Genomic DNA, 14,887 nt, shown 5'->3' on the forward strand with positions numbered 1-14,887 from the left:
GCGTTCTCAATCACAGTTTGATGTGATCACCAGCACATGACTTGCACAGGGGGCGCTTTAAGCTAAAGCTACTTTAATATAAAATATTTTCAGTATCTGGAGCTTCTAGGTGATGACATTTGATAGTAAGAATTCCTTGGCAATGATTTATTGACAATTTAAGTTACCACTGGAATTAGCAGAAAGCTTTCTAGCGATCTATTGAACAAACTTTCTGTGAGTGATTCATCTCTTAATCTCAGGTGAGAAGGGAAATATTTTATTGATTGTTTCTGTAAGCCTCCTCTTTGTTCTCAATGTCTCGCAGCTCCTAACCCTCCCACCATTCGAGAAGAGCTCTGTACAGCTTCTTATGACACGATTACTGTCCACTGGACATCAGATGATGAATTCAGTGTGGTGTCTTACGAGCTGCAGTACACGATTTTCACTGGACAAGCTAATGTTGTTAGTAAGTATAAACCATCCTATTCCTGGTTCTACCTGCTTACGGTTTATCTGCAAAACAAGTTCTTTATATATAAATGTACTCATGTGTCAAGAACAAAATGAAAATATTTCCTAGAAAGTTTTATAGACAACTATCTGTATTTTAAATTCAAAATAATAGTGATTTCAAAGGATTTTAAAGATCAAAATTCATCTGGTGGAAATGTCTTGTATGTTTTCTGGGAGTACAATGCAATGAGAGCTTCCTCAGGCTAAAACCAGCATGTATTCTCAAGGTACAAATTCTGTCCGTATTAACAGGATTTGTGTCTTCTGTCATAGGGCCCTTACTGTAACGCTGGGGATGAAAGACCTCAATTGCATTGCCAAGGCCAGTCAGGCATTTAGGAGCCTGTGTCTAGCTGGCCATTAATTATAACTGGAACCTCGTAGTCATTTAAATACCCTTGACAACTGAACCTTTGTCAGGAATACAGATTAAATCCTTCATACTTGTTTGCGCTGTCTGCAAGGCTGCGGAGCATAGGTGTCTATTAGTATGTCAAAGGCTAAGGGAACAAACATCAGTGGAACAAGGATTAGTRTGGTAACTATGACTTATAATGACATTAACTAACATTGTTTGATGTTTCTTATTGTAGCACATTTGTATGAAATACACCCTCTGTTTTGAATCTGTGATTTTCCTGAATGAACAAGTTTACTGGTAATTCCTTAGATTGTTCTGTTGTTAAATAACTATTCCTCTGAGAAAACAGTATTGTATAATCTTTGGCTAGGAAGTTAATACTTCTGGGCTCTGTGCATAGTGATCATTGACTAACTATGACTTTTGGATAAGTCATTTAATTTCTTCCTGTTTTGGTTCTCCATATGTTAATGGGAATAKTTTATGTGTTGTCACTTTGTGAGTSTAAAGGAGATTTGGATTGTTGATTAAAAGTTTGTGTGAATTCAAGAGATGACAGATCATGCAAAAAAAATCAATTGAGAACAAGGAAGTGCAAAGACTTMCCCATGGCTCAGGAGGTCTCAGAGCCATAAGCTGTTGAAGCCTGGGAGAGTATACTGATCAGTGATCACTATGTGCTTTCCCTGTTCTTAAACACCTTCACAGGCACTTGCTTTTGTCCACCCTCAGATACCCCAATCACTTGCTGAGCTASATAGGCTTAGCTCTGACCCAGCACAACAGAGATTTTGTTCTTATGAAATACTTCAAGACGCTTTGATGGAAGTCGGCACTGGGAATGTGTTAATACAGTTGTTGGTGTGCTATCAGTCAGCAGAAATATGGCATGGTCTATGCCAAGTCTCAGTAGTGCCAAAATCTTGCACTGACTCCTCTGTTGCTGTGTTCACCTCAACTTCTCCATCACTAAACTGGAGGTAGCCCTCCCAGCCATCTGAAAGGACATCTGAGGAGTCACGGGCTGGTATTTTAGCATCAATTTTAAGTAGCATATTATGACTATATTATGATGCAGAATTACTAAAAAATAAACATTCTGGACCACTGAAAATTTACTGAGTTTTTTTTTTTGAAGCCTCCATTTCATATCTTATTCAGCAGCCTAATTCTGGACRACACACTCCAAAACTGTGAGACTGTTTGAGACTGTTCACTAGAAAGACCAAGTAAACATCAATACATGCTTCCATGCCTGAACAAACTGGATAGCAAAGGGAACTGGAGCAAGGAAGGAAGACAAGGAAGGAAAGGCTTCTCTGATTAATCACTAATAAACAGACAGAACTTAATGATAATATGGTGTATTTCTCATTTTCTGACCCATTTTTATCGGTGCCTTTATACCAGAATGTATGCTGTAGTTAAGGACGGGTGAGGTACTGGCATGGTGTATGAGCCACAGAAGGGTGTGCCTTTTCCACACCTTTGTGATGTGAGGTTTTACTCTTTGCTTACTAGTGAATAAATAAATAGTCATTTCCTTTTGAGGATGTATTGTAAGTTTCCCATGTGGAGGTGAAAGCTTTGATCTGCAAAACAGTCAGATTTCTTTAGAAATGCAAGATGGTRATTTTGGAGGGCATAGCATGAAGTGCTCAGTGTGCAATCTGAAGTTTAATTCTATCACTGATGCTTTGCAAAAATGGTGTTATTAAAAGATCGAAGAGAAAAGAAGTCTCAAATGAAAACTCTTTAATCTTAAAGTTATGTTTATAAAATGTTCTTAACAACTGGAAGTAGACCTGATTTTCCTGCAACATATCAAGACAGTCTACATCACTGTGACTCCACTGACTTCACTGGAATCTCCTATTTTATACCAATACAACATAAGAACTAGCCTAATTGTTCTTTACAGAATACTGCTCTTACATAAATATCCTGGAAACTATTAGTTTCAATTTTGTTAAAATCTCCTACGCTAACCCAACTTAAATATATGCATGTGCGTATATGTTTAAATATATATGTGTATATATGAGAGTTTTTTCTAAATGYGGTAAAGCTTTCCTTATCTCTGCATTTAATGTGGATCTGTGTACCTCTAACGGAGTTGTTCCTGCCAGTTCTAATAGAATCTGCTACAGATCTGCCCAGATTTTCTATATACAAGATTCTCCTAGTTTGTTCCAACTTCTGCAGGCACTAAAGGTTTTCTCACTAACATCCTGATTTTACTCAGGAAGTTKCTTCTCTTTACTGGATTCTATGTTTTATCCTGTGAGAGAGTTTATTTTCTCTACTGTTGTGGATGTCCTTACAGGATTATCCCTAGAACAGTGGGAAGTGTCTTGAAGTGTACTATAATAATGGGATATAAGGCATAAAGATATTTTCATTGTAAGTTACTGTGTTGCATTGCAGTCTTCACATTTTTGATGGACTAAAACTAAGTGATTTTTAAAAGTTCTATTTTAATGCAATAGAGCTTGGATGCGCACAAATTACTTTGTTTATAGCATTTGCATTCTGTTGCAGATAATTTTGTTTTCTCTGTTTCTGTCACATCCTCCAGTTCCTGCTGCTCATGTGGGTTACCTGTAACAGAGAACATAAATAGATTTATAGATCATCTTTCAATTCTGTGTAGCTATGAATTAGTCACAAAGGAGTAGCTAGAGTACCGTATTACGGCAACAAGCTTCTTTCCCCTGAGACAGTGGGAATCACTTTGCGTACATACCCACCTACTGTGCTAATGGAGATTGTTATTCTGGAATCCATTTCTTAAAACCACATAGCCAGACTGACTGTGCTTTCCACTCTTCGGTACATTTCCCCCATTAGAGACGTATATCATTCAGGGATTGCTGTGAATTCAGTAACAAAAACAAGCAATACCATGTTTTTCTAATGTATTTTCTATCCAACATAATCAACTATATTCTCTTTTTATTAACTGAAAAATTGGAGACTTAAATTTTGATGGAAAATGTCCAGCRAGAGTATTTCATTTTGAATCCTTTTTCATACAGGAAAGATTATTTCCAAATGTGGCCAAACTGCTTGGCTACTATATGCTTGGCAGCACTGTTTTGTGCGTAAAAGCAATATAGAACTTTAAATTAGGCAGACTTTTAGTAAAGCAGTTGCTCCCAGAGCTATACCATTCACACATTTGCAGTTCTGAGATGCAGCTAATCACCTGCAATCTGAATRTTATAAAAGCTTTTAGAATAACTTTGTCACTAGCTAGCTAATGTGCATGCTAATTGCATTATTCTCTTTCAATAAATTTTGAGGTATTTATTGAGTTTATGTATACTTTTTGACATCATCGAATTGCTTGAGTGTGCTTCAGCAAGGTTAAAATTTAAACGTTCAGCCTCTTACTAGCTGCAATACAAAATATCTTCATGAAAAACACAGATGGCTCTCTCCAAGGCAAAAAGCAGTAAATAATTCTCTCTTCCTTGGTAATTGGGCTTTAGGTTGATTGCATCAACTGAATATTAAAATTCACTGTGTTAAGGATACAGAATACAATCAGAACCTTCCCTGGGTTGGTGTTCCTATAAGAAAAGCTAAAATTTTTTAGAAGAGTCTAAGAAAATTAAGAGCCCAAGCTTCCCTGAAAAATGGTGATTTAATGATTCACCAATGAGCTTTTGAAAATTCTAGCTGTTGTTCTTTCTATAAGATTTAATTTATTAAAAACAGATGCCTTACAGTATTCAGAATGCTGCTGAGGTTTTTAGTATGTTCCAATGGTACAAAAGTAAGTTCAGGATAAAATCAAGAATCTTCTAAGCCTTGGAAAGTATCAAACTGTATTTCTAAAACAACCCAAAATGCTATGTGTCTTGCAGAAATCCTGCATATATTATTTTCAGTCATATGGGAATGCAGGTTGGGGGTGGGGAGAGCTATATATCTGTCAACTTCGCCTACTGTTTTTGTTCTGCCAATTTGAATTGGTAACAATTTATTGAAAGAACGCATTTAAAATAATTAAAATACTCAAGAGATTAAATAACCTTCCCAGGACTTACRTGCTCCTCTTTTAGTTTTTAAAAAGGTATATTTTATTAAAATCAAACAGTGTAAATTTTAGGAGGATTTACACCTTGGGATTTTTCCCATCTGGTTTTTAAAGTGCATCAACAGCTAACGCCAGGGAAATAGCTTTACAAATTATTACCTCCAGATTCTGAGAAACTTGTTTTGAAAACTCACAYATCCTGTACGGACATCACTGTGCACCATTCCAGGATGTAATTTAAATTCTCAACATTTTTGTAGGCTACAGTTTTAAAATACATTATTTTACCACCTGCAGGATCCTTTTAAAAGCCCTGAGTCTTGCAAACAAGAAACGCTAATCTAGGCAGGGTAAAAACTGGGTACAATAGTACACACTTAGCTGTTACTGCTACTGCAATGAGAAGAGGTGTGCTTTTCCACTTAACCTACAGCCACTGGCAGGGAACCAAGAATGAAGATATTATCCCCTGAATATCTGCATGTCCAAGCTATTTCCTTATTTCCTTGATCATCCTTAATCAACTTTTTTGTATTAAAAGAAAAAAGGCTGTTCTAGTAGGTCAGAACTGSAGACAAAATTTTTTTGATGTAGAGACAAAATATTCTTTCACACCTAAAAGCTTAACCTAGCTGTGACTAGTTGCTTTTCTTCATTCTGACATATTTTGGACCTGTAGTTTGAGGATACATTGTGCCTTAATTTCTAAGATTTCTGGATCAAAGTTTAATTTGAAGCCTTGTATCAAAAGCATTCAAAAAGGGAAGCCCTTCTCCAGGGAAGTGCATGAACACCACTGTAACAAATTCCCAGCCTGCCAGTGACTCTACTGAATCATTTCTTAAATGTCTTTTTTAATTATTATTATTATTTTTTATGGTTGACTTCATGTAGCAAGAACTTAAAAGGTACCTTGTTTGAGGGCTGATGAAATGAGTTAATGGAAATACATAGCAACTTGCTAAAAGTAACAGCACTTTAAAAGGTATAGAAGCAAAATTCTTATCAGTTGTTCAGTGCTCAGAAGTGCTCTAAATGTTCCTCTCTTACCAAGTGTTCTGCATGTTATGACTAATGCGCTTGGTTTGAAATTGCAGGTTTATGTAACTCGGCCGACAGCTGGATGATTGTTCCTAATATCAAACAAAACCACTACACAGTGCATGGGCTGCAGAGTGGCACTAAGTACATCTTCATTGTTAAGGCCATTAATCAGGCTGGCAGCAGAAACAGCGAGCCCGGCAAGCTCAAGACAAACAGTGAGTAACTGTGCAATGCAGCACGCACACACGCCTCTCCTCTCTTGTCTTCCTTTTTGGGCTTGGTCTTTGAAAGGTACAAGAGTGCAATGAAAACTGACTTGTTTAAAGTGCTTCCCACAAGGACAGCCACTTATTTCGCTCGCCTTAAGGTTGCCACAGTACTGCAGAAATGGCTTTTTTTCTAAACATGCCTCTGTATCTGTCATTGGAAATATAATTTAGGAATGAAGCCATTACATATGAAATGATTGAAAATACTCACTTGTGCTTTTGTTCTAATTTCCTCTTTATCTTTTTCCTTTACAAATCAAAGCCTTTTCTTATATTTATAATAAAACTTTTTTTTTTAGTATATTGTAAGATACTTGTTAGCTAACTTTTATCCTCCAAATTGATGTCTATTTTAGGACACTGGAAACTTTCTTAGCACCATTCTGTTACAGAGTTCTGCAGGGTTGGAGAGTCAGCGATCCCACTTGACAAAAAGGGTTACACAAATCATTAGCAGATGGAGTATAGTGATTYTAAAATTGGGTTTCAACCTTTTTCTTCCTGTGTCCAGCCAGTCCCTCAGTCCTTCAGACATGATGGGTAACTTTGAGTACTGCAAAGGGACCACCGGAGTTTGTGCACTATCTGAAACCTGCTTCTTGAAAGGGAGGGTGTTTGAAGAAGGGTGGTATTGGATGTGGCAGCAAGGAGGATAGTGGATGCTGCAGGGAATRGCATGTTCCAGCTTGTGAGTTTCTCTTTCTGCTGTATACCTGGCCTGCACCCCTGTGAAAAAATCACTCTTAGCAACCACACGTCTGCAACCAAGAATCTGTGWTTTGCTAAATATAGTAGCCTATGTGCATGCATAAAACCAGAGGACCCCTTTGGAAATGGCAGTCTTTTATCCTTTTGCCTTTTTGTGACCCAAAGTGGCTCAAAAGTAAYGTTCACTCTCAGTAACTGAGAAATGATGTGACCAGATACAGTTTGGTACAAAGAGATCCTTCAGATACTGCTTCAACAATACAAAGGCTACTGATCAGATAGAGAGGCATGCTGCAGGTATTTTACTGCTACCCAAAGACAGGAAAAAGCAGATAAAATGTGCCCACAGATACTTTCTAAGGGGTTCGCTTTACATAATTGCAATATAGAAATAAATACATATTATGAAAGTAGACTATACCTCTAAAATTATAACTACTCCTTAGCTAATTCCTGACCTGTGCTTAACAATATAAAAAGAGAATTAGTGTTGATTTAATAATTTTTCATTTTAAGTGTCTGCGCTTTCAGATTTCCTGGAAATATGAAACAAAACATTCTGGTATCACTCTTCAGATCAACTGCATTTCTTCTTACTGCAACACTAGTACTTTCAGTTTTACTGCTTAGGAATTAGTTCTTCCTTCGCAAACATTGAATAATTCACATCTTATTTGAAGTATACATGTGTCAATGCCATTGGGGCAAAGACCTCATGAGAGCGCTCAATTCTATTTTCTATGCATGTCACCACTTTCTTTTTTTCCTTGATACGAAAGAATGGAGGGGGGATAAGGGCTTTGCTGGATCACTCACAGAGTCAAAGTTGCCTAGATGTCTCCTGGAGGATGTAAATGATCTTTTCGCTTTTTGACACAATGAGATAGCTTGTCAGAGTAGTGACAGACTTTACATATCTACAGGGTTCAGTTTACCAAAATGCTTCCTGTTATTGTCTACAAACCTTGTGCTACAGCAGAGGGTACTTGCCAAGAGCAATAGCCTCAGTAATGTTTTTKAATCATATTATTTGGACCAAGTTACAGTTCACTTCCTTCTTTTTAATGCATGGTATCCAGCACTATAGCACCGCATAGGTGTCCATTCAAAATAATCCAATATTTTTAACTGTGCTTGTTATAAATAAAGGTATGAGTGAATGAACAGACAAGGCTGGTGCTTATTCTCATTTTCAAATGCATTTTGTGGTATTTTAAATCATACTGGTTTGCTGTAATAATAAAGATGTTATTATGGAGCTTTATCCCTAGAGAATTAGTAGAATGTAACTTACTGTAAAATCTAATATACTGTGAAAAAAGCAACCCTCAGACCTTTATTAGCATGTATATTGGTTTCAATTACATGCAAGAATTAGAGTATTCAGGTTATTTCTAGGTCACAGATAATGAGCATGATGATTATGCAGGGCTCCTTTCAGGGATTATCGACACAGGGAAGTTAGTGCACAGTGAGACTGACAGTAAACTGTCAGTGCAAACTAGCTAGTGCAGGGAGCAKGATAGGTTAGTCTATCATAAGAATGGTTCAGAGAAAGAGATTAATATGTTTATGCAATTTTGTATGCTTCTTATAGGCTTTTTAATCCACTCTCCCTTTTAAAACTAAAACTAAGTTATTCTTTCACCGTCTTTGTCTGTGTGTATCTAGGCCAGCCATTTAAACTGGACCCCAAATCTGCTCATAGAAAATTGAAAGTGTCTCATGATAACTTGACAGTGGAACGTGACGAAACATCCTCCAAAAAGAGTCATACGCCTGAGCGGTTCACAAGCCAAGGGAGCTATGGAGTAGCTGGCAATGTGTTTATTGACAGTGGACGTCATTACTGGGAAGTGGTTATAAGCGGGAGTACATGGTATGTATGTAAGAATATATGAAAAGATCCACCAGCTCATACCAGAGGTCCATCAAGGTGCCTCTGACAGAGGCCAGTAGCAGAGGCATAGGGAATGGTATGAAAACAGGACAATCATATACTTTTACGTATTTTTGTCAGAATATTTTCCCAGCCTCCAGTACATTGTGGCTCTGGAACTTCATAAACCAGGTACAGTATCTCTATACTTAACAGCCTTCAAGAGATTTCTCCTCCATGAATGTAGATGAATCTTTTTTGAACTATAAAATAGGTCGTATATTTTTAGTGAATTGGAGAGCTAAGAAAGTTTTTTCTTGTTTGTATCACAAAGTGAACTTTGTAAGTAACAGATTTTTTTTTAATCAAACATGAAAGATCTTAGTGAATTTCAGTAAGGGAGGAAAAAGAAAAAGAGTATGAGGACACTTTGATGATCCTGTTTCACAAGGCTGGAAGTTAGGCCTGATTCTAGAGAAGGAACAGGGAGCAGTAATGTTGCAAGTCTATGTCTCTGTAGATGAAACAAGAGGCAGGAAATGAAGGACTACATTCCTTTATTCCTGAATGATCTTCCGTGTTATACAGGTATTTCAGGGGCCCTTTGGTCAGTGGAAAAGAAGTCATCCTTTGGGGTTCAAAGGTAGCAATTATGATGGAAGGAACTGGGATGGTAAATGAATAAGGTCTTCTGGTGTGCACTGTCTTTCAAACAAGAAGAATATTGTTTGCTTGTGCCAACTAAGAGGAATAAAAATAGAGTAACTTAGGGCAAGTTAATCCTTGTTAGATTGAAAGCCCAACAAGCACTACACTATGTATAGAATGTGAAGAACATGTACATTTATTTAATATATGAGAAATCAGGTTTTTGCCCAGGATGTCCATTAATGAGAACATTTTCATAGTTCTCTTACCCTGCACATCTTGCCATGATTTATGGTTTGCAGAGCAAATGTCTTCACCTACAATGCTTCACTTGGCCCAATACTGAATCTAAAATATGCTCATTTGAATCTAAAAACCACACCAACATCTGGTAAAACATATTTAGGAATAGCTAAAATGTTTTTTTTTTTATGTGTGCTTTGATGTCTACTCTTACATTCCTTCTTCTGGGCCATATATTAAAGGAGCAACGAGAGATCAGATTAGCTGACAAATAGCAACGTATTTAAAAATCAATGAATTCCTCTGTATTCATCTATTTGGAAGTGGAAATGTGAGGCCGAGTGATTTAAACTCTGAGTTGCTCAATACTCAACAATTTGCCTTTTGAAAAGCAGACACAAATGTTCCAAAAAATTGCCATAGCAGCCAAATACAAACAATGCAGGAGACGATAAAGTTTCCCTCTCAAACCTGAAAGAGGGATGGTGAAAAACATTAAACAAACGTGCAGATATTATAATTTAAATTCACTTAATAGAGCTTAATCAGCATAAATAAGAGTCTCAGGCACTCCTGTGAGTCCCCAGGGCTAACATTTAACTTTGATCAACAGACCAGCATGGAAAGAAGCATTTGTTTTCTTGAGTTGTGTTTGTTTTACAGGTATGCCATTGGTATTTCTTACAAGTCGGCACCAAAACATGAGTGGATTGGGAAGAACTCTGCCTCTTGGGTGCTTTGCCGCTGCAATAATACGTGGGTGGTGCGACACAACAGCAAAGAAATCCCCATAGAGCCTGCGCCTCACCTCCGACGGGTCGGGATTTTGCTGGACTATGACAACGGTTCCCTTGCCTTTTATGATGCTTTGAACTCCCTACACCTTTACACTTTTGACATTACATTTGGACAGCCTGTGTGCCCCACGTTCACTGTGTGGAATAAGTGTTTGACAATTATAACTGGCTTGCCAATCCCAGACCACTTGGACTCCTCTGAGCAGCTTGCATGACTGCTAAAAGCCAGAAGGTAGACCAACGCATCTGCAGTGGGCTGCGAGGCAGCTGCTGCAGGAGCTTGCCTGGAGCTGGAGGACTGTAGGGCATCCCAAGCGTTGCTGTTGCTTCCAGCCAGAACTGAAAATGAGAGAATCTCTCTTTACTGTGTACTTTGTACGGAAGGACAAGAAGTGGCTTTAATAGTATCTTAGAACTTCTTTTGCCGTTGGTTTTATTGGTTTTGTTTTGTATTTAGTCTCTTATAGGACGGTTTATAAATTATTTATAAGAAAGAAAGAGAGAGGGGAAAGCCTGATTTGGATACCTGAAAAACAACTGATTTGTTTTTGCATGTTGATGACCCTATCCATTAAAGTTTCATCAGCTCATTACATCACTTTATTTTACAATGGATAAAAGCAGAAAATTGGAAGGATGAAAACTGTGCAGTGGACAAGTCCATGTACTGCASATTTTGTTCATGTCAATATTATTACCCTCACTACCAGTTTTACTGTGTGCAACATCTCCTAATTTCTACTTTACACATGGGAATGTGCAGACCAAAAAGAACAAAAATAAACAAGTAAGGAAGTGGAGCTAGCCAACAGAGCAAAAGGAGAAGTTTAATTTACTTCTGTTCACAGGGCAGCATGTTCTCTGTTCATAAAAAAACCATGCAAAATGTCTCCTAGGAATGTGAGTGGATAAATCATCTGGTGATTTATTTTGTTGATGGCAACATTCCCATCTGCCAGTGCTTCACTTTTGTCTTTGGGAAGCATTGTAGAATCACTGAGGATGTGAAGGACTTGTATCATCTCTGAAAATCAGCAACACTGGAGGAGAGCAGCCAGTCCAAGGTCTGACTGTAGTTTATTTTGATAAAGCACTGTATCATTTAAGGTTTGATTGTAACAGAAGATGTCACAGTTCTGATGGTAGGCATATGAATGCTTATTGCTGATTTTACAAGGTTCAGTGCAGCAAGCCTAGTCTAGGAAGTGAGACTTAAGTCACTTGCTATGGATTTAAATTAAATACAAGTGTTTTATTGTTGTACACTATGAAGCATCTATAACAAAGCAAGGAAATCTGGTTTACCAGTGCTGTGCGGAGTTCACTCATATTTATCATTGTCTTTGGTTGTTTGAGGGAGCACAGCTCTCTGTGAATGAGGAGTAAATAGCAAAATTTCAGCAGCAGTAGGAATCTGCACAGGTAAGCTCTGCTCTCATCCTGGTGTTGGTGGGTGGAATGCCAGTAAGTCAGAAGGGTTGTAACCACTTTATCCCAACGCTGAATTTGGTTCATTTCTTTTTCCTCTTTTCTTTATACAGAATAGGAGCCCTTTGTAACTACTTCAATATTTATGTGTAAATGATCTTCTGGGGAGATTCTTGAGAAATATGAAATGTAGAAGGCTATATGACAGCTTTAAAAGAATGGTTTTCCTACAGTGTTTTGTAGTTAGTACGCAGGGAGTGAAAATCTGCCTGTGTAGAATGAGGGTAAGTTGAATACCAGCATTGAGAAAAGGTTTTCTTAGTAATTTAAAATCTTGCTTTAGGTATCCTTTGTAAAGTATACCTTAATGCACTTTGTTCACTAATGGGACCACAATAAAGTGATCCCAAGCTCAGCTTCAGATTTTCTAAATTCAGATTCTCCACATACAAAGATATACTACAGTTTGCCTTATGATGATATAGAAGCAGCTTATGAGCAAGATGATGAATACGTACATGCATATAGGTTTTTTCCCCCCTTTTCTTAATAGAAAATAAGTGCAAGTCCATGTTCCATTGTTTTCCCTTTACATGTCTTGCTAAGTCCTGAATTAAATGGAGAAAAATCTGACGCTATGTTGCCTAGAACCATTGCTTCCTGCTGGGGCAGCTTTCAGTGATTTACAGCTACGAGCCACAAATCTTTCCAGAGGTGACATGAATAAGGCAAAATATATACATACAGTATACTGCAGCATTTATTGAAGTCTCTCTGATAGTAAAGAAATAGACACCCTCAAAAATGAAAAACAAACAAATCCTCAAACATTATATTTTATAACTGGGCACAACGTTACCAATACAACCTGATGTACATTGTCCAGATGGTCTGGCCTAGGGTGTTTGGAAGACAATTCAAATAGCATGAAAATTGTAACAACAAGTTAATAGGAGATGATTGATAGAAAGCTGTGATAAAAGGGTGCAGGAGGGAGGGAGTTTTAATACAGGATTTTGCCAAAGTTTCTGCCTAACAGAAAGGAGTATGTTATTACCACAATATGAGTAGCAAAGCTCTGCACCTCCTATTTTGCCAGAAATATATAAAATCTAGAAGCTGATTTCAGTAGTGAGCAAGCTGAAAACACTCTTCGGTGTTTGACCATGCAATGCAGGCAGAGATCAAGCTGAATGGAACTAATACCATGAACTGTGAAAGGCACCCCATGACTTCACACATTTTCGTTTTAAACATAGACCGTGAGTCTAAAGACAGATCTTKGTTTTGGCCAATAGGAAGAGGATGGCCCGTTGTCTACAAGCCTTGCTGTACCATTTACATTTCAACACAGAATAAATACTTCATTCGTCATTTGGAGCTAAACCACATTTCTCTAATGGACTATTAATTCAATCAGTCCTCTGTGTGCACATATGTTTGTGTATGTATATATATCTGAGGGTATACGCATACCAGTATATGCGCAGATATAGTGTAATGTCTACAGATACATACATACATACACACAGACTGATGGTAATTAGTCAGGTGTTCCTTTTTCACTTGTTCCTTGAACCATTTCATATTGTGTATGACTATGAGGAAACAAGTTTGCTACAATGGTATTTGTCTGGATATTTTTTAAAAGAACAAAATCTGTTTATTTTACAATACTTGATTCAACTCATGATTGAACAATAAAAGCATCCTTTTGAAAATGTAGCTCCTGTGGTCTGTGGCATGTTGCTTGGTCCATAAGGATTGATTGAAGTCTAGGGGAATGGTGATCCTTGTATAAAAATAAAACATAATAGTACAATACAGAGTGCAGGTTTRTACAGAGGTTTTTCCTGTTTTTTGAAAATTTTATGACTAGGAATGATGTAGTGTGGTATAGTGCCATATTTAACAAAGGCAGATTTCTGAGCAATAATCTGCTGACATGCAAGCAATGAATGTAGCAGATGAAGCCTATGCTGGTATAATGATTCTTTCAATCAGCAGACAGGTGTGTACTGTATAAAGATGTATTTGACACCAAAGTTATGATTCAGTGGAGTTAGAGCAAACTGCAGAAGAATCGCCTTAGAAGACAGTGATGTTGTCTCAGAGTAGTCAAAGTTCTTGTCCAACTTGATGTAGAGGAGAGATGGGGAATGTTTTCCATTCTGAGGACAGATAAGATTTTCCATGCATTTGGCTTCCACATGTTGATGCATGTATAATAGGGTGAAAAAATCTTTCAGCAACAGGCCATATGCCGTGACTTAGTAGACTGATTAAAATATTTATTTACTATAGTTAAAATTCATATTGTTCAGGGTCTAAGTCTTTCCTCCTCATGTTCTTCTGCCACAGCTATATGTTATTTTGAAATCAGGTACAGATATTTTGAAATCTGGCCAGATCTGCAGCCTTGACCTTGATCTTACATGCTCTTGCAGTGGCATGGAGGTGTCCCATGGACTTTCTACATTTCTTATGYCTGTGTCACTGGAATAGTTTTCCACATGCTGACTTCTGTCCAGTCACTTTTTGAGGGACCAGATGTTTACATTACATCTGCAGGCCGACCAATCTATCTTTTCAGCTGTAGCTAGGATTTTAGCAATGTCATCCTTATTAAGCTTGTTGAGGCTGTCAAATTGTGAGTCACATGACCTTTTGGGTTTTGGTTTGTTTTTGTTTTAAAGCAGGTACATAGGGGCAAYGAGGCTTTTTATAGTTTCAGTCAATCAGCAGACAGGCGTGTACTGCCTGCCTAATGTGTTCAATTTGTTCCATGCGGTTTTACTTTTTGTGATTTTTAGATGAGTATCTCTCATAAAGTGAAGCAACAAACATGAACAGGTTGCTCATGCAGTGAGGTACTAACAATTGTCTTGTAACATCTCATCTAATGTATTTTCATATGCTGATCTTTCCCACAGTGAAAGTCTGTATCAGATATCAGAAAGTAAAGCA

The 14,887-nt window shown here is 37.5% G+C and overlaps 1 protein-coding gene across 6 annotated transcripts in view; it reads left to right on the forward strand.

Moving 5' to 3' along the window:
* Positions 1 to 13,645, forward strand: part of MID1 (midline 1) — a 243,082-nt gene extending 229,437 nt beyond the window's left edge. For all 6 annotated transcript variants that reach the window (XM_085321588.1, XM_085321587.1, XM_085321585.1 and 3 more), the window contains 4 exons: positions 308 to 451; positions 6,002 to 6,163; positions 8,597 to 8,804; positions 10,359 to 13,645. In XM_085321588.1, coding sequence (XP_085177714.1) covers positions 308 to 451; positions 6,002 to 6,163; positions 8,597 to 8,804; positions 10,359 to 10,707 — 863 coding nt within the window. In that variant the 3' untranslated portion in view covers positions 10,708 to 13,645. The remainder of the gene's footprint in view (positions 1 to 307; positions 452 to 6,001; positions 6,164 to 8,596; positions 8,805 to 10,358) is intronic.
* Positions 13,646 to 14,887: the final 1,242 nt, after the last annotated feature.

This window comes from Rhea americana, unplaced genomic scaffold, assembly GCF_003343005.1.
Source record: "Rhea americana isolate MKP2758 unplaced genomic scaffold, rheAme1 scaffold_7, whole genome shotgun sequence".
NCBI classification, from domain to species: Eukaryota; Metazoa; Chordata; class Aves; order Rheiformes; family Rheidae; genus Rhea; species Rhea americana.